Source organism: Symsagittifera roscoffensis, chromosome 7, assembly GCF_963678635.1.
Source record: "Symsagittifera roscoffensis chromosome 7, txSymRosc1.1, whole genome shotgun sequence".
Lineage (NCBI taxonomy): Eukaryota > Metazoa > Xenacoelomorpha > Acoela > Convolutidae > Symsagittifera > Symsagittifera roscoffensis.
Window position 1 is genome coordinate 2,323,633 of NC_087068.1, and position 24,043 is coordinate 2,347,675.

Genomic DNA, 24,043 nt, shown 5'->3' on the forward strand with positions numbered 1-24,043 from the left:
TCACTGAGAAAACGTTTGAGGGCGGTGCACAGTATTGAGGAACTGGCATCGTTTGCGCAGTCGCGGCAGGTCTCCACAAACTGCTATACGGGTTATAGTGTTCACTTGAGAAACTTGTTGGGTTGTTTGGAACATTTATAGGTTGATGGGATGGCGCTGCAGGCGCCTGATACCCAGTTGAAACGGGGCCGGAATGTGGCTGACTGACCGGAAGCAAAGAGGGAATAGGAACGGTTGACGGGACAAATGGTTGAATAATCGGAAGCGAAATGGGAATCGGAACGGTTAATGGAGAAACAAAAGGTTGACTCGCCGGAAGCGAAACTGGATTAGTAACGGTCGACACAGAAGGCGGTGCCACATTAATGGTGGGATTACCAAAGGGCATTGAAGCGGGAATGCTACCACCTGCTTGTGGTATCAGATTGTGATTTTGCGAAACTTCAGCATGAGGTGTTGACGCTAAGTGTGGAGTAACAAAGTTTGAGCTGGAGGCAACGAACTGTGGTAAACTAGATGGGTTCTCGATTGAGTGCAATGACAGACGCGATTGGACCAAACTTGATCTCTGAGCCTGAATTCGATTCCTATTGTGGCCTCCCGGTTCACTGTATGTGGTTTGACCAGCGTTGACGACGGCACCCCCGCTGACGACGGCACCAACCCCTTGCAAAACATCAGTAGCAATCAAAGTGGAACTCTCGACTACTGGATGACTTTGCTCTGAGCTTGCAACAACTTCGGCCTGCTCTTGCTCAGTGACAACGTTTTCTACCCATTGTTCAGTACGTTGTGGGTCAACATGTGTTACGCTAGCATTTCCTATCTTCTCACTTGCTGCAGAAAGCTCTTCTTCCAACTCGAATTCCTTTAACTCAATTTCAGCCAGTTTCTTGCGGTGTACCTCAGCTAGTTCTTCCAACTCTAAATTACCTTGCTGTTCTTTTATTTTATTTTGCTGCGCTTTCAACTTCAATGACACCTTTGCTTGTCTCTCAAGTTCCTCCTGCTGCTTCTTCAAAACCAACAAATCTCGCCTCTTCTCAGTTGATGTTTTTGACTGCGCGACGGTATAGCGACTGGATTTATGCGAACCTGATTTATGATGTCGACTACTGTACCGCGACACCTTAGAGCGCGCATCTGCTTCATGTGAATCTTGTGGTTGTGTTGTTACGATCGTACTTAACGATTCTGCAACATTGTCAAGCTCTGTTTCCTCAGGTTCAACGTTTAAGCCAGCTTTATATGATGCAGCCTTCTGTAAAACTCTATCGTTTCTTGATGTAACCGTATGAAGCCACATATCCTGCGCTGGTATCAATTTATCAGGATCAACACTTTTAGAAGCTAACTTAATCAATTCCTCATTTATTTCAACTGCAGTCTCTATCAGGCTCTTGCAATTCTGAATCTGAGTGTCAATCTTTGATGAGCGACTCTGACTTTCAATGTTCTCAATTATAATTTCATGGCACTTGTACAGTTCATTTTCAAGCTTGGTTCGCTTCGCAAATAACCTTTGAACCCTCTTCTGAAAGTTCTCATCCATGGCTCTAGGGTCTATACTTAACTCAAACTATACTTAACGGTTATCGGGCGTTTGCCGGGCGATTCGGAACGGTTTTCGGTGAGTAAAGTTACCAATGGGGCTGGGGATTAAGTAAGTCGGTTGATATCAAACAACACACACGGAGTAAACCTGAGGATGAATAAAACCAACTTAACTTACTTAATATCACCTCCCTGACCACTTAGGATGATGTTACGGCGTACGAAATTTGTTGAACGATCGTACGACGGTGCGTCACTACTAATCGGCTAGTAGCTCGACGAATTACCAAGAGGTTTGGGAATTAAGCAAGTCGGTTGAAAACCAACAACACACGCGGAGCAAACCTGAGGATGAAAGACAACAACTTAACTTGCTTAATTTTACCGTCCCGGACCACTTAGTCAGTCGTTGCGAAACGAATGTTTTGAAAAGCGAACGGATGCAAACAGGTATCAAGTCGTTGTAAACCTTAAGTTTACCAATGGGGTTGGAGAATCAGGCAAATCGGTTAAGTTCCAACAACACACGCGGAAAAAACCTGAGGATGAAAAAACTCAACTTAATTTGCCTGATATTTCGCTACCAGACCACTTACCATAAGGTCGGTGTCATGTTACAGCACAGTTTCGCAGAATTATGGGGACGTTTTGACGATTTTTTGGAAATTTCTTACTTTTTTCCCAAAGTTTTTTGGAAAATTTTGGTCAGCAGGTTCGAGTCGCAAACCAATCCAAAAAACTAGTCCAGTACCTTTTGTCTATGTTCCGTTTTTCTGGACTTTCAATCCATTCACAATTACCCAAAAATTTTTGGTATCGAGAAAAAATTACCACTTGTAGCTTGCTTTGAGTTGGGATACACAATCAGACACCGTATGTAATTTTATTGCACAAAAGAAAAATTATAAAAAACTAGATGAGTCTTACAGTTTTTGACGGTTTTGGAGATTGGCGTCACCGGGTAAAATCCAAAAACTTCGGGTGTCGAGAAAAACACAGCTCCACTTTGACCAAAAGTCAGCAATCAGGACACCTGAACAGGCCTCTCTTCCGCTAGTCAGTCTGCTTTTTCGTCCGTCTGCTAAGTCGTCTGTCGGCCAACTGGGTACGCTATGCTAACTTTCGAATGGGACTCAAATGGTCTACAATGGTATCTGACACCAGATTTTTCAGTAGCAGCGTATTCATAGACTCGATTTCTTTCAGCGAGTCAATAATAGATTGATTTTTCAGAGACGCTAAAATGTTGATAAGATTCGACACACCCGGTCTAGATTCCGAGTCGTGGGTTCGAACCTGTAACTGCTTTTCTAACTTTAGCTTGAATTTGATCAGGCTCATCCAAAATAGTTACGTAACTGAACTGATTGTCATCTGATTTGCAACGATTTAATTCGATTACTTTCTTCTTGGATCAATTTTTCAGGAATAATAAACACAAGACTGTTGAATTTCTGACTGAAACCTGAAGCAATGTCCCTTGTGTCGACTTCGTGAGAAAAGACTTCTGTCCCTTGTGTCGACTTCGTGAGAAAAGACTTCTGTCCCTTGTGTCGACTTCGTGAGAAAAGACTTCTGTCCCTTGTGTCGACTTCGTGAGAAAAGACTTCTGTCCCTTGTGGGGCGCCAAAATGTGCGCGTCAATCTCCAAGATTATAAAAAAAAACGGTTTTTAAACACTTTAATTAATGAGTATTTTCTCGGCAAAATAACTCCGGAAATATAACGGAAATTTGAAAATATAACGATAATTTTAACAAACTTTATCATCGGTAACATCGGCCACAATAAACTGCATAACTCAAAGCAAGCTGCAAAAATGGCCAGTATTTGTCCTTGAGACAAATTGCTCTTTTTAAAGGTCAGCCATAACCAAGGCTGAACCAAATTAGAGCGAAAAGACGGTTAAAATGGGTTTTGGGGGGACCGAACCTGGTTACGGAGCATCCCATCAAGTTCGGTGCACATTCGAGTTCTAGAAAGGAAATGACCTAGTCGGGATTCGAACCGGCGCCGAACCCGCCGGGACGCACCATGTATACGCTTGGCTACTGTCCCTGTATGTATTTACTTTTATATGCATTTATACTCTCGCACATTTACATTTGCGCTGCAACACAGCTTCCATGATCTCGGTAGGGCAAAACTAGATTTCGATTGTCTAATTTTCCACTCGTTCTCGAACGAAAGGATACTTCATCTTGCACATCTTGATGCAGCTCTGGTTAACGTCCTTTTTTTGTTGGTCCGCCATTCACCATGCCCATCTCATCAAGGCAAAGGGCCACTTGCACCGCTGCTGCTATTGCTTGGTACTCAGCCTAACTGGTAGATATGACTGCAGTTTGTTGCTTCTTGGTGCTCCTTTTTTCTGCAAAGGAAAGCTGTAACCAGTAGTCAACATTTCATCATACACATCTCCAGCCCAGTCAGCATCTGTCGATTCATACAGTTTTCATACCATCAGCTTCGTTGTTGTAGCACAGCTCCAGATCTTTTCTCGCTTGAGGTAACCAAGTACCCTCTTTAATGCCATCCATTGCACTCTGCTCGGGTTCTCCTGAAAACGGGAGAGTTGCGTCACAGTAGTTAGGATATCCGGCGCTGTTTGCTTAGCTATGTACAAAAATAAGCCAACAATGCCTCTGTGTTCGTCAGGCTCAAAGACATTGCCGATCCTGACACAGCTTCAGTGCAGTCCATTTTAACAGTTCTGCGCTGATGTGCGCTGGTTTCCCACTGATTTGCAGTCAGCTAGCCCAATTGCTCCAAGCAGTCGTTGATGTAACGTGATTGATTCATCGTTCCTGTCCCAAATGACTGCGTGACGTGCATTCTCAAGAAATAGAATGATGAGCCTCTGTAATTCATCTTGAATCGTTCGGCGAGTTGGTCCCCAATTTTGTCATTTTCGTTTTGACGTCTGCAACCAATTATGATGCCATCTACCCGAATTAGCACATAAATCATCTCATCAACAGTTCAGTACCCCTAATCGTGATCAAAAAAAATCGTTGGTGCTTTCAGTGAACCCTACATCAACACAAAAGTGCTCAGCTGCTGGTACTACTTGACTCATCGCATAATATCTCTTCACAGCAAGAAGCCATCGTCTAGGAATAAACTTGCTAGATTCTGGTCTATCAACAAGCGCCTGTAGCTTTAATAGGCTTCACCTCCAAAGCCATGACTGCCAGTCATAGCACCTTTTCAGGTCAAATCACTGCTTCTGAATAACCGCTCGGCCCTTGGACTCCAATCACATAGCCATGAGTGTAGGCCAGTACGTTTCAATTGAGTCGGATCCCCGTCCTTATTGGCCTTTGCACTAGATGCTCACTGGCTCATCGCTAGCATTTTGCTTCCTCCTCGACCTTATTCTCTTTAGTAGCCCCCAGTGAGTCTCTATTATCTTCCTCAGTTGATGCGCTTGATGTTTCGCTGGTTGTCGTCGTGCCGGCTTACCCAAAATCAATGCACATCTTGATCAATGGCTCTAGAGTTTGCAGGGGCTCGCCGTTAATCATAAAACTGTCTGGAATGATGCCCTCAGTGAATGTCACGCTTCTTGCTCGCACCACTCGTCTTGTCTCTACATCCATCAGCGAATTGGCTTTGTTCTCCTCGTCGTAGCCATTGAAATTTTTTTGATCGTACCATTTTGGTCCAGTTCCCTCTGTTGCGTCGATCCAGATATTTCGCCAGGCAAACGAACACACGCAAATAGCTCTTTTTTATGATTTCTTATAGTGCTTCTCAGTCGGTGGAAGGCACTTTTCGTTGCTGAATACATGATACAAAACCTCAAATATGTCGACTTTACTCGAATACAGAACTTCTTCGGTAGCTTTTATTCGGCCAGCAGATATCGAGTCGTTTCTTTGATCAATCTGTTGTACCGCACTGCTACATCATTATGTTGAGGAGTTTTAAGCACAGTAAAACCTTGCTTCACCTGGGATTCTCTACAAAAGGTCCTGAAAACGTTTGACAAATTTTCACCTCCATTGTCAGTCCCCAGGCACTTCGGTGCTCTATGCGCAGCCACAAACTCCCTGAGCATCAATTGCCCATTGCCGATGCAGTGCTGTCCATTTTCATTGGCACTACTGCTTCATATATCTCGGAAGCTGTTATCATTTCGCAGAAAGTTACCTCGGCCACATTGACATCTGATGAAAAATCCTGCACGTTGATGTGCCCCAGACGGCAGTGCCATAGCATTGCATCACTGATATTGCTCTTTGTCTTCGTCACTCGAGGGTTCCTCCTGAACTTGCAGTTTGAAAACAAAAGCTTGTCACGCTGCTTCACAGGTTGCTGTCCCTCATCTGGCGCCAGTAGATGTTGAGCACCTGCGGCAAAACTGAAGCTTGATCTTTTAGCCACCGCTGAGCTCACATTCATCAAGTTAACACTGTAGCTCAGCACAAACAGCGCTTCGTGCGAATTGCAACGCCTCACAGCATCTTGGAAGTCTTTGATCTCCACTTTCGCTGATCTTTTTCCCTCAATCCTTGACAGCGTGCCATTGGGGTTCTCCACCGTTATTTCTTCGTTCCAGCTCCCAACGCGAGAAAAGACATCCCTGTCGCACACCAAAGAATCAAGAGACCCCGTATCTAAAAGGAAGTTGTCTCGCTTCATTGAAGCTGCAGCATATCAATTGAAGAACCATCCTTCCCTGTTTGTACTCCCTAGCAAAATGTCAAGGTTGCCCACACTTGAAGCATCGCTGGTTCTTTACTCACTCGCTTCATTCGACTCACTACCACAAGCACTAGATTGTCCACTCTCCTTTTTGGATTTGCAGTCCCTCGCCACATGACCCTTCAGACCGCACACTCCTTTCTTCTTCCTCAGAGTTTGCATAGCTATGCGACCATGCACAGTTCTCTCTTCACATCGAGCCTTCCTTGAGTCGTCGTAGTTCCACAACCTCGTTCTCAGCTCTGCAAACGTCTGGACTGGTTGAAAGCTCTCCTGCGCAAAAAATGCACATAGCCATAAGGCAGTCCATCGATCACCATAGCTTTGTCCGTGATTGCTTCTCCAGCGATTATGTCCGTGATTGCTTCTCCAGCTTCGCTCAACCGTATCAACAACCCTTGGCCAAGATTAAAGTAGTCATCGATATCATTTCTTATGCTAGGCGCAGCTTCTCAAGCTAGCCTAGTAGACTGAGTACCGTCTAGCTCTCTACACTGCAAAGTTTTTGCTGTTGAGCACCAAAGCCAGATGGGACCACACAATGCTTCGATTGTTTTTCCTCTGTTGGGAAGCACTGCTCGCTCCTGCTTTTTGTTAACGTAGGCTGCCTGCTAATCAGCTGCGGACTCTCGGATAGAGTAGCCCCAGCCTCTGTCAGATTATCGTTGCCCAACACTGTCTTGAACAGGCACTTGGTATGCATCAGCGCCACACACATTGTCGACCAAGCACAAAAAAATTCAAATTTTTGACTGAAAGCGGCTAGTTTCAAGTCCATGGTTGCTAACGGCTGCTAACTAAAAGCTAAAATCTCTCATAAAAAAGAAACACAAGAAAAAGTAAAAACCTGGACCCCTTGCCTGTTAAAACTCAAAGTTAGAGCAACAATGATTCAAGTCTGGAGTTAGAGACAGAGATAGAATCAGAGGTTTGAACTGAGAATTGAGAGGAGGTAGTGATTGTTGAATAATGAATTGAGAAAATGAATAAAAGTTACTTGACAAACTAAGCATCAGAAAAGTACCAGTTAATTAATTACTGATTAATTAATTAGTTTGTCATCTATAGTTGACCTGGTCTGAGTTTAATCAGTTTTCACTAATTTAATCAGTTTTTGACCTCCAAAATGTTTCTACTGAATCAACCTGTTTGCTCTTGAAATGGTCCGACTTTAACAGAAACATTTAGAACAACGTGACAACAACACCACATTTAAACTCTGTTAAAAAACTATATTGGCGTCCCATATGATGGAGGAACTGAATGATGGAAAACTAATTTCCACCAATCAGAATCGACGTTGTTCTAATCCAATACGAACCACTTGAATAGAGCGAGAAAGAGAGAAATTTAAAACGAGAATTAACAGTTGCAGTGCAAGTATCCCAAATTGTTGTGATTATAACCTTATTGCAGACACAAACTTAGGAAAAAAACTGCGAAAAGTAGGATCCATAAATTCTGGATTCAAGAAATTTCAATTCAAACTATTATAATTTTTTGTTCAAATTTTGACTTCTATACTGTACATTAATAATTAAATGACTGGATTCTTAATAATTTAAAGGCGTTCCCGGGTTGAGTTCACGGTAATAAAAAGCAGAAACATTTTTTCTAACCTTAGTAGGTTTTTCAATGACAACAACTCCGTGCTATTTCATAGCTAAATTGTCAAGCGATTTTTTAGCGGAAAATTTTGATAAATTAGCGATATTTAATTGATAATTTGGCCATTTCAATTTTTTTGGCTGAGACAAAAACTAGGCGCTTCTTGGTAATTTGAATTTAAATTTTCATTCAAGACATTGGATGCAAACGCTTGTTGGTTAAACAGTGACCTTGTGAAAATTTAAGTTTGTACTACTTTTTTTAAATGAATTTTTGCTATTGATAACGTAGCGATTTAAATGGACTCAAAATTGGGAGGTGCTGAAAATTTTTTCATTTTCAGAAAAAAGAACATTGAATCCTTACAGCGATTGCAAAACTTTCAAAAACTCATAAAAATTCTGAGGGTCATAAAGTTTCTGAAGAAGTTTTTGGTACTAAAAAATAGCTTGGAAGTGGCATGAGGTAAGATGAAAGTTTTTCCTTTGAAAACTGGCCAAAATTTTTGACCACTTAGGTTTTGAAGAAAATGTTTTCTAGCCATGTACAAAAAATTAATTTTTTACCTAATTCTGACTAAAAGTTGTTACTTTATCCTAGGTGGCCAGTCTCAAAATGTAAAATATCTGCAAGATTATTGCCACTTCATTTCTGAGTTTTTGGGTTTCCTCATAGAGAAAATCTTTGGTTAATATGTTTTCGGCCTAAATAGAAACATATATGGGGAAACTCAAAAAAAAACATATTTCATGCAAGATTATTGCCACTTAATTTTTGGGTTTTTGGGTTTTCTCATAGAGAAAATCTTTGGTTAATATGTTTTCGGCCTATATAGAAACATAAAAGGGGAAACTAAAAAAAACATATTTCATGAAAATGAAAAATGCTTGTTGACAAAAATCCTTTTGTTGGAAAATATTTATCATAAAGATTTCATATCATTTTCTGTAAGTATGGAATTAAATGGAATTCTAAGATAAGCAGTTTTTTGTTTTTGGAGATTATATGATTCGAAGTTTTAGTCATTCCGGGTAGACGTTGATCTCTGCACATGCTAAACATGTGAAGATCATTTATAATGTTTCCAAAACGATTGGAATCCCGGCCGCCAAGTTCTGTCAGCATGCTATATTGGCCTATAGTTTGTCTGCTTATTATTTATCGGTTTAGTTGCCACATCTCAGCAGTTTGTTGCTGTATGAATTTTTGCGTTGTGTCATAAGTGTTTCGAAGCAAAGCTTTGTCTCTGAGAAAAATTTGTTTTGTAAGTTGTCTTTGAAGTATTTTTAAAAAGTTTAATGTCTTAAAATGTTTAAATTTTTTGATAATTTCTTTTGAATTATTTCAGGGTTTTTAGTAAAATTAGATTTTTTTCCGTAGAATTAGGAAATTGAATCTACAGGGTGCTAAAACGCCAGAAACGAATTCAGAAAGAACAATGATGGAAAATACTGCCAGATAAAAACGACTAAAAATTTCAATATTTTTTTAAGGACGATTAGTTTAAAAAAGGAATTTCAGGCAAAGAGGCAATTAATGATAATAGCTGTTAGAATGAAGCATTTGGAAAAATAACTATCTAATAGAAAATCAATATGTAACAGTTGATTGCCTAACACTGCTTGGAAACAGTTGATTGCCTAAAACTGCTTGGAAACAGTTGATTGCCTAAAACTGCTTGGAAACAGTTGATTGCCTAAAATTGACTGAATAGAATTGTTTATTAGTTGATTGACTAAAATTGCATAGAAAAGCTTAGACTGTTTGAATTAAATGGAATTCTAAGATAAGCAGTTTTTTGTTTTTGAAAATTTCATCTCTTAATTTTTCGGATTTTCCAGCTATGTTTTTCTTCGATTTTTGCTCAAATTGATGATTTGAATTGATTTAATTGTCTACATAAGAATGGTTTCAAACTGATAATCAACAGAAACATTTGAAGTTTTTTGCTCAAATAAATAAATTTTTGTCTGTTGATTGTTGGTTATCCTCATAAATTGGTTGATATTTGACTTGGTAGTAATCACAAACAGAGTAAAGTTCAAATATTTATAATTTGTTTAAAATAGAGAGGCAGAATGTTTTATTTTTTCTTTTTTCGCAATTGCAGTGGATATAAAGAAAAAAATTAAACAAAAATTTCAGCTATAAAATTTGATTTTTCAGCAATAAAATGTTATTTTAGAAGAAAAAAATAATAGCTAATTCATCGCTAATCCATCGCTAAAAATCATCGCTAAATCAGTGCTAATTCAACACTAACATTTGCTATTACATTGAAAAAATGAAAATTTCATCGCTTAATTTTTCGGATTTTTCAGCTATGTTAAAATTAGATAGAGGGCAGAGGTGTGAAAACCTATTTTGAAAAAATGGTCCAAAACATTTATTAAGAGAAGTGTTTAGCAAAAAAAAATAATAAGGAGGTAAATACACACCGTTCGGCCGTTAACATTTTTTGATATTTAAATAACCTAAACTTATTAATATTAACGCATTTGGTGTTTTAGTGACAGCGAAGCAAAAAACTGAAAAAATTGAATAAGCTTTCGTTTTCCAAGTTTGTCAGCAAACTCTTCAAAAAATATTGCAAACAGTTAAAACCGTGTAGTGATTAAACGGCAAAATGATCACAAAAAATCAATGATTAAAATTAGAGGGCAAAGACAAAAATAACATCAGAAGAATCAAAAACGCATTGATTAAAGGGCCAGATGGTTAAGGAAATAAATTACTTAAATTAGAGGGAGCGGTAAACACTGGGGTTTGCAAAGTTATAAATTTGAACCGAATTACTTTATGACGGGCGGCCGTAGTCGATAAGGAAAACAGGATGACGACTGGGATGGCTCTGAGTTCAAACAAAGGGCACAAAATAATCTCTCAGCGGGGTTTGTGATTGAAAGCCGCTGATATTCTATACAATGTAATGAATTCCGATAAAGATTAACAAGCTTCGCGCCACATTTTTCTGTTTCCTCTGTGGTATAAAAAATAATAAGGGAAATGGCAATCAATTTTCTCAACAAATTTATCGACAAACAACAGTTTTTTGTCTAAATTAAAAGTGTATCGAACCTTTTTTGCGTGTTGTGCAAAGTCTAATTTATATCAAGAGGTAAATTGGTACACACGCTGGTCGCTTATCTACGCGTAGAGGAAACGCCAACAATGCAGCTCTGCGCAAGTCCAGTCGAGATATGAAAATTCAACTCGAACTTTTTCATGCCTTCGAGTCATTCAGTTTATCTTGTTGCCAACAGCCATCTAGTAAATGTTCGTTCGTTTACAACGGGCATTTTTTTCGATAAGTTAATTGATAAAAAATACATTTTGTACAAAAATTATCGACTTGAGCATTAAGCTTTGTCGATTAAAGTACGCCTGTAAAATCCCGATAATGTTAACCCTAAATAACCATAAACAGTTATTGTTCCGACTTTCGATACGAAAGTAACGGAATATTTGTACTCGGGGTGGCTTTTTTTCTTCAGACAAATTTCGACTTTTTAATTAGCCATTTTTGACGGAATTTTTTTAATATCATTCAAAAGGTATTGTTGTCCTGAGCTTAAATTGAAACAATTATTTTACCTGTAATCATTTTTCGTAAAATTATGGGGGCTTAAAGATTGTCATTTTGGCCAATTTGGGACAGTTTTTGGCCAATTTAGGACACATATATTTCGCGCTATCAACGCGTAAGCCGAGATTTAACCCGTCTTAGAAATCGTTCCAAATTAGTTGAAAGAAGCTTTTTTTGCCATTTTTGATTTGTTACAAAGAACAAAATCTATTCTTTTCTAGTTTTTATAGCGTGTGGGGTGATGATTTTCAAAGAAAAATTTTCAAATTAGAAAAAAAAAATCTTTTTTTGGCTCTTTTTCCTTCCCCCCCCCCACCTGCAAAATTTTACTTGGAAAATTTGTTCAAATTATTCGATTGGTTTGAAAACTGGCATACGGACTAATAAGGCCATGGCAAACATATTTAGTCTTCATAATGAACCTTGTAAAACTACTCGTTACTTTATAAAATTGATGCTTTTGAGAGGTGGGCGGGAATAGGAAAAAGAGCACTTTTTTATTACATTTAATTTGTTAATGATATTTCTGTTATTACTGCTCCATAAATCTTAAAAGGCAGTCGAAATTTTCAGGGCTTCGCCTTGATACGAGCAATCTTGTTTTGTTTGCTATTGACACATTTCGTTCAACCAGGAATAGATTGTCAAATTTTAATTCCTTATGGTTTAGCGATCTTCATCCTTCCTAAAATAATCTTAAGACTACGCTAAAATCAAATTCACTGCTATAAGTGCCCTTCAAAGATATTTTCAAGATAAAACTGACCAATTTCTTTCGAAATTTCATTTAGGTTTTAAACATTTCTTAAAACAAAACAAAGACTGCTCGTACCAGGGCGAAGCTTGGGCGAAAGAAAAACTCAACAAAAAATGATTTTTTTTGTTTTACTCCCCTTCACGCTATGTAAATTACAAGTGGCCTATTTTGAGTCGGGTAACTCATTTTTAAAAAATACCAATTGCTTTCCTCAAACGATTTGATTGGCCGCTACTGCTTTAATAGCACGAATTGTATTGCGCGTTAATTAACCCGAATTGGCCAAATTGGCAATTTTCAAACCCCATAATTTTACAAAAAATGATCACAGGTGAATTTTTTTATTCAGTTTGAGCTCAGGACAACAATACTTCTCAATTGACATAAGTAAAAACTCTCACCAAAGATTGCTCGTCAAAACGTTGAAACTGGTCTGGAGAAAGAGTTTCAATTTTGACAGGCTATTTTGATGCAGTTTGTTTCAAATATAAACAGCCAAGCCTTTTCGTAATTTCGCATTCCGTGTCTCAAAATTGGCTACTTCGCCAGAAGGTAGCAGCCCGATTGAGGCCATTAAAACCCCTGAATTGATATAGTAAAGAAAAATGGGACATAAATAAGCAGGTATTTTTTGAAAATTTTATTTAAAAAAAAGGACAAAATCTGCTGGCACTATCCTTATAAAAACTAGTATGTCATTTTTTGGTAGGACAAATGTTCGCATCAAGTTTTGTCCCATAAAAAGGTAAAATGCAAAATGAATGATTGCATTTGGAATTGAAACAAGTTCCTTGTCCTTAATAATCGATGCAAAATATTTTTCTTGATCTGGCGACCTGATAAATTATGCAGAAAAAATTGAAAACTGCAGAAGAAATAGATTTGTTTTTTAAAACGTTTTATCAAGTTTTAAGCTTGTAACATTTCATTCTTATTAGAGGGTAGTCGGTACGTTTAAATTTTTGCCCTGATACGACCCTTTTTTTTTCTTTTACAGTCAATTGCTCATGCTATTAAAATTATTTTTGCAATGCCATTGTGTCTTCTTCTCTTACATTGTTTAGAAAACGATATTTTAATTTCCTGTGTTCTTTGTTAGATTGATTAAAATACAAAAATTTACTTTCTTATTTATTTTGTCATTAGTTCTTGATTCAAGTATATTTTTGCTTCATACTGAAGCATAGCAGAAAACTATTTAGTTTTTGTTCTGAAATTTGAATGAAGTGACGGAATATTGGGGCTCGGGTAAATTTTTTGCCGGAAAACTTTCAAATTTTATGCTAGGAATTTTTGTCAGGATTTTCTACGTCATCCGAAAGGTATTGTTGTCTTGAGTACAAATCTAATAAAAATATTTCAATTGTTTCTTTTTCGTGATATTATTGGCGTTTAAAGATTGCCAATTGGATCAAGTTGTGATATTCAAAGCGCAATATACTTCGTTCTAATAACGCGTGAACGCAGATTTAACATGGTTTTGGCATGGTTTTTGATCTGTTAAGTTTTTTGCTACATGAAGAAGATATCACTTTGTTTTTTAAATTGCGCGCGGGTGGATAGTCTTAAAAAATTTCAACATTGAAAAATCTTTTAAAACATTTTAAACTCTGTAAAGTTATGTTCGTTTTCTCAAAACGTTTTGAAAGATTTCATTTTTTCATAAATCATCCAACAGCACGCAATTTTAAGTACAAAGTAATTTTTTGAAAATAGCAAAAAATTAAATGGCTCATTTTATTTTGAAACGATTTCTAAAACGAGCTAAATTTCCGCTTAAGCGTTAATAGCACGAAATATAAATTGAATCGAGGCATGGTTTATGATCTATTTAATTTTTAATTATCCCGAACTAGCCAAATTGGCTATTTTTCAACCCAATAACTTTACGGAACCTGATCACAACTAAAATACATTTTTTAAATTCGTACTTAGGACAACAATACCGGATGACATAAAAAAAACGTGTAGTTTTCCTGTGTAAAAACTACAAATTATTAATCAGTCATGGCAATAGAAAGTCGTAGTTAATCATTCATGACATCAGAAAGATTTATTAATTCAAAAAATTTCACGATAAGGTTATTTTTATATACCTGCCATATGCTCAATTATGCAGAGTGGCAATTTCAACGTACTAAAAAAGTAACAAGACTACTCGTATCAGGGCGAACCCCCGAATGTTCCGATTGCTTTCTATGCTCTGTGAACTATAGTTCTCGTTTATAAAAGGCAGTCGGAACACTCTGAACGTCGCCCTGATACGAGTAGTCTTGTTACTTTTGTCAAAACGTCAAAATTGCCACTCAGCATAATTGATCATATAGCAGGTATATTTTTTAATGAAAATAACCTTGTCGTGAAATAATTTTAAATGAAAAAGAAGCCGGAGTTGTTTACACTGATATATATCTAATCGCAAATAAATTGAGCAAATATCTGTTTTGTACGTGAACGAAATGCCCAATATACCATACCGTACAAAACTTGTGCCAGGCCATAGTAGTTCACGCGAAACCAAGTTATAAAAAAAATTGTTCAGTAAAATTGCCAAAACAATTAATTTAATCATGAATTTAATCTGGGTGGGTACATGACGCATGTTGTAAGTCATTGTAAAATAATAGTGTTACATTTTTCATTGTTCAATTATATGAAAAAAAACACTCAAACTTCATCTATCATCTAACTATATGGTTCTTTGGGTCATTCAATTGCTTCAATTAAGAATAAGAAAAAAGAGCTTACGATTTGCAAGAGCTAGGTTTCAAAAAAGTCAACAAAAAGTAACAACTTTTCAATGGAAATGTAATTAACTTTCAATATCAACGTAAAAAATTTAGAGCAGTAATAACATTAGTAATTGAAAATTTTCCTCAAATAATCCCTCAATTTCTTACAAATTTGTAGTTCTCTATTGAAACAGGGAAAGGAACATTCAATAAAAAAGGGCCTTTCAAATAAACAATAAATTTTCTTAACAAGGAAGCGTGGAAGTAATCTATTTTGATGCAGAAAATTGAAAATATGCTTTTGTTCCAAACACGCAATTGCAAGAAACAATAGTCTTTTCTGACCAATTTAAAAAATCACTAATGAATGTCAAAAAAGGTAGAGTTATATATCTTCATTAAGTTTTTAGTCGCTTTGAAAATAAAAGAGTTACTCTTTACAGAGTGATAATTAAATCGGCGTTATGCTCTCCAATATTAAAAACTTCGAGCAGTCCTACTTTATTATGTTTTAGCTCGGGGAAAATAACGAATGAGCTTTCTTTGACATTTTTCGGACGATTTTCTATTTTTAGCTAGGAAATATGGTCAGGAATTATGGCCGCGGTTGGTTCATACAATCTAGATCATCTGTACAATTGTCACTTAGGAGGTTATGGTACGGTTGATTCTACGTCTAAAAGATATTGCTGTCAAGTTCAGAGGCCGATTAAGGATTTCTCGAGGGCGGCGGATTTTCAAAAAATGTTCCAAAATTTTGACAACCTTTTTTTGTCGACCAAATTGATTTAAAAACACCTTTATGACAAAATTTTTGGCCGCAAACTTTCGAAAAAAAGGTCAAAATACCGCTTCGTCAAGTCTTCCTCGAAAATTGATTCCAATGCCTTCGTGTTGTCTCTTCATACTTTGCCTGCTCTTTTCCATCCAGTCGTAACACCATTCCGGTGAGTAAAAAAAGGTCGTTTGAAGCCTACTGGACCTATCTCAGCCAGGAACAGTCGATATTCTTCTAAATGCTTCTTCATGTGATTCTTCGCCAAAATAATCAACCAAGACGTTAGCGTTGCTCTGAACCATGGGTAAAACCTCACTCGACTCCATAAACGCTTCACTTCCATAGGTATTACGAATGCGGTAATTGGTGAGGGGGTCGAATCCCTGAGGAGAGAGGAGGCTTTCTGACCCAAAACTCCCAAATATCTACTAACGCGTCGGTGGAATATGCAGCTAGTTAATTCGGCTCACGCTCAGATATCATTCCAAATTGAATTGAATTAAGCTAATTGAGTCAAAGATTGCGTTATCCAACGCAGTGTATTGTTTTTTAATGAAAGAATGCGTGATGCATTTCAAAAAAAAGATATAAAAATTACCATTTTTGGTTGGAAGTTTTGTCATTTTTTGGATCATGTAAACATCTTCCCCCCCCCCCCCCCTCCCTCACTCCAGCATTTTGTTTTGACTAAACTTGCCAAGCGCTGCATGTAAAATGCTCAATTTTGCCATTCTGATTGGCTGAAAATTCCCAACTTAGAACTAAGTTAATATCCCCCCAAAATCCGGGGGTGGAGATGGAGAGGATGTTAACTTGGTCCATTTTTTGCCATAAACCTCAGCCAGATATGTTAAAGAGCAATCGGAATACCCAGGATTTTGCCTCGATAATAGCAACTTTTTATATATCCGGAAACATATACATTCGATAATATATATCCGGAAACATAGTTTAAAACAAACCTGAGTGTTTGCACTGGACAGAGTAGACGTGGCTAGTAGGAATGGGTGAGGTGGCAGTGCACTTAGAGACCCCCTTCTCTTCTCCAGAGAGTCCAGTCTACTCCCTCTCTGTCCCCCTAATGCTGAAGATGATGCAGTACTTTGGGTATTTTGCAGCAAGTGTAGGTTGTTCTTGTCAGGCACCAAAAGTGTCTGAAAAGATGCATGAATATAAGTCAATTTTGGGCCATTGGATTGTGCAGAAGTTTTTTTTGACGGGGCTATTTTTGAAAAAAGCGTTCTTTAGTTTTTTTAGATGGATCATTTTGGAATTTTTGAAGATTTGCGCCTTATTTCTGCACCACAGAAAAAAAATTGAAATGAAGCTTATGAGCATTTTTTTTTAAATTTAGTCTGTATCAACCACAAATGGCAGTAGTAATATTAACACAAGGGGGCCCTTTGGAAAACTTTGGCAACCAAAATTAAGGAGAGGGCCCCAACTTTTCTTCTCGTCCTTCTACGGCTCTGGGATAACTAGATAGGTTTGGCTACCAATTCACACTTCAACGCTTTTGTAGATTCAAGTTATAGAAGCTTTAGTGGGGAGTATGATAGTTCATTAGCAATAGTTCTTTTAAAAATTTTAAAATCTTAGATCTGCCCCTGTGCTTTAAATTAAAATGGCATTGAAATTTCATTGATTGAAGTTGGGCTTCAAAATTGATATTTTTTGAAAGTTAAACTGAGCGAATTTCTGAATGTTACACCTCTCCGGGAAAAATGACCGTGGTGGTGCGTTTGTTCAGCCGCTGCAGGAAAGAGGGCGTGGTCTCGTACTTGAGGGCAATTCCACTGAGAGACTCGCCCGGCCTCACCTGAAACAATGAATACCCTTCAGCGCTTCTGAAAAAAAAACGTTTATTTCAAAATACAAAACTTAATTTGTTCTCATAGAAACTATAGTTTTAGCGAGGACAATAAGTGTAATTATCAATAGTTTGGAGCTGTTCAAATAAACAATGCAAATGTTTTGACTCACATTTCTTTATAACTTTTTTAGATTTCTTTTGACACTAAGATTTCAGTGGAAAAGCTTTATAAAAAGGAAACAAAAATCATTAACTACCTTAAAAAAGCTTAAAATGATCATTAGGTTATCATTAAGGCGTTGCCTAAAAAGTCAGCAACCCAGCTGGAAAAAGGTAAAAAAAAGACTGTTTCTACCTCATGTTTTATTGTTCCAGGGGGATTTTCCTTTGCTCCTTCCTTCGTCTTCGCCGAATTGTCCGCATGTCTTAACCCATCTGAATTTGATTTCATCTCCATCATTTTTCTCCCACAAGTGAAGTTAACTCATTTCTGCTTTTCTGTTTGCATTATCCACATTTGCTCAAAATGATTCGATATAGTCGATTCTGAATCTTGAAACAAAGAATGACGTTACAAATATAAATATCTATTATATATCACTGTCGCTTATATACCAGTTCTCTCATATTAGTTTTGGACAGTTTGTGAACACAATTTGTAAATTTTGCAGTTTGGTACAGTTTCAGTTTAGTTTTAAAGTGGAACGATGTTCAGTGAGGCTTACTGTTGTCAAATATTACGCTTTATAAGTTTTTTAACGCCAGCTTGAAATCTGACCACAGGGACGTTTTCCATCTTTTTTGAAAATTTGAACAAAAAATTATTCATCGAAGTATGCTATAAAAATAAGATATGGCAACACAGAAGTTTTAAAGGCAAAAAAATTGTAGATCAGAATCAAGCAATTATATTGGGATAGAGATAATTTTATTAATTTGATTAATCCGATAAAACCAGGGGTATAACAAAAGTTGCTGTATAAGTAGTCTAGAAAGAGCCAACTTCATAAGTAATACAAAAAATTGTTTGTGGTAAGACGAAAGTCATGACACAGTGACAACAATGGAGAAAAAATCGATTATATACAGAAAGATAAAAACAGATCTGAGATCAATTGTTATTCTTCTTTATACAGAAAACCTCGATTATATAATCTCAACTATCGGTTATTCTGCATTTTGTGTTGCTAACATATCTACGGTTTAACTTCAGGATATAATCCTTATCAAAATACAAAAACTGCTTTTCATGTATCGTTTTGTACGCAGCTTGCATGCTTATTGCTTATAGATTATATACAGATTTATACAGATTAACTACGGATTATATGAAGATTGTATACAGACTTTAAACACGTTATTAACAAGTTTTATACAGATCATATACAGATTTCTTCCATTTTCTTGTCTATCATTAATATGAGTAAATTGGAAACAAAATTATAATTTATGCTTTGAACCAAACTTTCGTGCCAATTTTTGACATTTAAATCAAAAATAAACAAAAATTTTGAAATACATTTCATTGTTGCAACGTGAATTTGCTAGTTTTGTGTTGATTCTTTCTATAAAACTGCGCTAAATAAGTGGACCTTAGAAATGACATTTGAAATAAAAACGCATTTTTGTACTTTTTTTCACCGCAGGAACTATTTGGTTACAAAATTTTACAGAGATCTCCCACGACTGATAGCTTGTGTTAAACAGCTATCGTCACTTTTTAGCTCGCTATAACTCGGAAGGAAAATTTTCATGACTTCAATTTAATGCTAACTGTTAGTGAATAAAAAATCATTAAACTAAGGTTTTGAGTCTTAATACTGATCGTTTTACAATTCCAAAAGTATGAAGACAAAACGAAAAGCTTTTATAAAGTTAAGTGCATTATATACAGTTTTTATACAATAAATAAATCTATGATTAACGCTCTAAAAGCCAATTAGTTTTTTTTGAAAAAAAAAATCATTCAAATTTATCTCTAGAGAATGAATAGACTTTCGCAGAATGGTTTTAGACAAATGGATTCCTTTTGTGCGTTTTTTTCTGTATAAATTTTCAATATACATATAAATTAGATCCGCTTTGTGACAGCGGGTTGAAATTAAGCATTAAAAATAGCAGAATTTAACTTATACTAGAAATTAAATAACTAAAGCCGTTGTAATGAATCCATACTAAGAACGTTATTATTTAATTTTTACTTTTAGGTAAGGGTTTAAACAATGAGTAAAAATTTTCTGAATAAAAAAAGGGATAAAATGTTGGCCTCAAGATTAAAAAACACTTTATCTTGCAATCCAATAATACAAAAAACGTTGAGTGATAGCCATTTCTACAATTTGTCTTCTCTGAAAACTGCTTTGTCAGCAACATCTTTTCAATAAAAAACTCACTCTGCTAGAACGCATGAAGGTTTTAGCTTTGTCCATTAGAAAGCAAACTGAATAAAATTTCGGGGTTTTCAAGTAGGACCTCCCGTTCTTCTAAAACGAAAACATTACTCTAAAACTTGTATTTGGATAACTTTCGGTCTTGTGTTGCTATTAATGGGCATCAATCTATAAATATCCCTTACCAAGAACTCATTTTAATTAAAAGCCTACGAACATATCTTTTACTAAAATGTCCGAAAAAAATGGCAATCAAAATTTTTCATAGTTCATGTTGACAATTAACCAATCAAAATTTTTGGGACTTAGGTCTTTTTCTAGCTTGTCTTTTTGGAATTTTTGCAAGGATGCAGTAAAAAATTAGCTGGTGTTGCGTATCAATTGACAGTTCTGTTTTGAATCAAGATGTGAATCATTCGTACAAAAAAACATTGAGACAATTTAATCGCAAAATTTTCAATTTGGCCTAAAAAGTTTACTGAAACTGAAGTTTAGAAAAAACCTATTGATGAAAAACAAACATAAGCATAAATGAAAAAAAAAATCAAAAATTGTGACAAAATCAAGCCAACATTTTCCATTTCTCGTTGAAAAGTTACACAAATTGTTTCCACACCTCGTGGTAAGCGTTGAAAACAATAAATTGCTTGCAGGGGCAACATTTGTAATATCAATTTTAATATTTCTTTTGCGAAATTTTTGTCCTTATTTTTCTGATTTTTGCTTTTCAGATTCGTGAAAAATAAACAAAAACTTCAGTACATTGACAAAAATAGCTAATTTAGGTTAAAGTTACTGAAAAACAGCCTTTGGGGTGGCCTTGTGGTTAAAATGCCGTGGCCGAGTGCGTAAGACGTGCTGTCTTTAACACAGATGTCGTGGATTCGAAACCTAAATTTCAGCGGACAAAATTAGCAGAAGCGAAAGACGAGAAGATTCGAAAATTTTCAGTTTCGACAAAAACTGGTCCCCACTTAAATCAAACTTTTAGGATTTGTCGTCTTAGGCATGGGTGTTACCACTGCACTTAATGTACTGAACACTATTTGAATTTATAATGAAAACAATTTTTTTGTTGAACAGCATGAAAAAAAATTTTAAAAAAAAATAGGTAACATTTCTTGGAATTCAATTACTTGCTCGAAACTGGAATACACTGTTTTTTTTTTAATTTGAGTAGTAAATGTGTAAGCTTAAGGCAAATTTGGAGCTGCGGTAACTGAGCCGACAAAAAAAGCGGACAAACAGAAGTCCGATAAAGCTTTTTTGACGCGCGGACAACTTTCCACAGACAAAGAAATAGGTCCTGGCCGGATTCGATCAATTGAATTTTGCTTTTATAGGCAGTTGCATTACCTTTTCGCCTCATGCGCGAACTAACGTCAGGCTGTCGTTTTCATATGAACCAAAAGTAAAATGATTCAAGTGATTCTGTTAAACTAGTTGTTAACTCAGTATCAACTACTCATATTCATAGACTTGACTGATTAAGTAGTTCAACCACTAGTCATTCTTAAATTTGAAAAGCAAAAACTTCGAACACTTTTTTGATTTGAATCTGAATTGATTCTCCTGAATACTTTATTATAGACCGAATCACTGAAGGGTTGGAAAAAACCATCAATCTCAAAACTGCCATATGATTCTCTTGGTCGGATAATAAAATTAGTTCAAGGCTCGCAGAAGGAAGAAATCAATTGTGATGGCATAGCAATCAGTTTTCAGAGAAGTTACTCTAGACAAGATAAGTTCTCACTAAATTATTATGTTGTTATCTGATTTTTCGAAAGGTCCTTACCCTCCTCGTCATTCAAAATATTACACAAAAATTATTTCTTCATTACGAGACCAAACTGTGCACTGGATAGTCGCACAACTTTGTGTCTGTATGTTCCTGGATTCCATAGACACAACTTGAAACATTTTCCAAAACGTAAGTGGATTCCACTTACAAAACTTCCGTGGATTCCGCGTACAAATACCTTTAGCGTAATTTTTGTCGGCACATTTATTGTGCCGCGGATTCCGCAACAAGCGAACATAGCTACTTGTTCTGGATTCCGCAACTGTAAGTGCATTTCACAAAATGTAAGTGGAATCCGTGAACTAAGTGGAATCCGCAAAATTTGTGAGCGGAATCCGCAAATGTAAGCGGTTTCAACAAACTGTAAATGGATTCAAAATTTTGTTTTTTACTGAACTTGCATTTGAACAATCAAAAGCTAGAGCTGGAATTCTTATCTATAGCAAAGTCTCAAAACGTTTGTTAACTAAATCGGTGGATATCATTTTTTAGTATTTTGGAAACATCGCCGAATGAGTTCAATAATCGGAGTCATTGGGAAACACAACAAACAGCATACAGCATATTGCCAATTTAGGTCAGTATTTGGGATGGCGTCAATCCCAAATACTGATATTGGAAGCTTAACGCCAAATAAGTTCAATATTTCTATTGATTGGCTTGAGAGTGATTGGAAACACAACGCACAGCGTCTCGCCGAATTAAGTCAGTGTTTGGGATTGCATAAATCCTAAATACTGGTCAGTATTTGGGATTCAATCAATTTAAATACTGATGATCTAGTAGATTCCAATTCTTGTGAATTGAGATTGAAGATTAGATCGAAATTGACAGGATTTGAGATCGAAGTTGGGTTGACAGGTATTTGGACCAAACTTTTGGTATTTCAACTGGTAGTTGTTCAATGTAGTAATTGAGGTTGATTTTTCTGGTGACCAGTAAATAAAATATATATTTCTAAATGTTTTACTACACATATACATAAATGTGAATGGAATTCGCAAACAAAATGCGGAATCCACGTACAGTTTGCGGATTTTATTGACACTTTGCGGATTCTGCTTACAGTTGCGGAATCCGCAATAGCTCATTTAACTATACAAATGTCTTTTATTTGTTTGTGGATTCCACAAACTGTTCTGGATTCCGCAAATACGGTTGCGGATTCCGCAAAATCGCGTTTTTTGGAGCAATTTTGAGCGGTACAATGTTTTAGGTAATTGTTTGTGGAATCCAAAACAGCGAAGAAGATCAAAGAAAAGTATCAAAGTTGCGGATTCCGCGACAAATTTGATTTTGGCCTGTTGCGAATCCGCTTACAATGCACAGAATGCACAGTTTGGCCTCGTAATGTTTGCTTAAATATTTGTTAAAAATCCAGGTTACTTACCAGTTCAATGAAAGTTAGCGGTATATAATTTCATATATTTCTGAACCAATATGCGTAAAAACTATTTTTAAGTGTCGGTTTTGCATAAAAATTGAATATAATCAGATCACTTAAAAATAATCAAGGTGGTGTCGTTTTGACGCAATTGACTTTTGCACCGATTGTGGAGTATTCCCTTTTCGCCTTCAAAGTTAAAGGTTAGAGGGAGAGGAAGATATAATGTATTGTATGGTAAGTAAAGGAACATCGTCGGCGGTTTAGCTTTTTGACGAAATTGCAGTAATTTGTGGAAAGTTGCCTGGTCGGTTTATATGCTGTACATTACACTATCATTTACTATATTTCTTTGAGTTCACTTAGACGACAAAATCAAAAATTGAAAAAACTGAAAAATCAAGCTATCATTTTATAAAACGATACTCAAAAAAATTTCAAATCTTAAGAAAATTTTGTTTGGAACTTTTTACACTTCTACTTTCAAAAAAAAATGAAAAAACGCTTTTCAGGTAGAAAGGTTTGATTTTTACGTAGAAACACTAAATCTATAGAGTTTCGGCTGTAATAGCATTCTGAATGAGAAGTTATATTTCAGTCCAGGTAGGGATGGTTATCGGTAGATATAATGTATTATGAGTATGCAGAGAGGGCGATACACAAGGAGGGGCAGATTATTCCTCATACTTCTTCATGCCTCATTTAAGCCCTGCGGTCCCCCACAGTTGCAAATCTACTACTGCATTGTAAATGAATGGCACACACCAGGAATACATATATACCATTTGACAGCCCAATAGCTCCATATGTCATCAAGTCAATGGTAGGACAACAGGCCGAAAGGACAATAAGACGAAAATAATATTACAATTAAGACTAACCAAAATATGATTACAAATCCAGTCAATAAGCCAAAATTTTACATCT

The 24,043-nt window shown here is 36.4% G+C and overlaps 1 protein-coding gene across 4 annotated transcripts in view; it reads right to left on the minus strand.

The window, feature by feature from the left end:
• The window catches only part of LOC134850904 (uncharacterized), a 74,507-nt gene extending 51,086 nt beyond the window's left edge, over nt 1-23,421 (minus strand). For 2 of the 4 annotated variants that reach the window (XM_063866688.1, XM_063866683.1), the window contains exons 1-4: nt 23,123-23,421; nt 17,894-18,090; nt 17,437-17,544; nt 16,688-16,879 (exon numbers count right to left, since the gene is read on the minus strand). In XM_063866688.1, the coding sequence (XP_063722758.1) occupies nt 16,688-16,879; nt 17,437-17,544; nt 17,894-17,998 (405 nt within the window). In that variant the 5' untranslated portion in view covers nt 17,999-18,090; nt 23,123-23,421. Of the gene's footprint in view, nt 1-16,687; nt 16,880-17,436; nt 17,545-17,893; nt 18,264-23,122 lie in introns of those variants that run through there. The other 2 variants (XM_063866687.1, XM_063866684.1) reach the window with 2 other exon arrangements.
• Nucleotides 23,422-24,043: the final 622 nt, after the last annotated feature.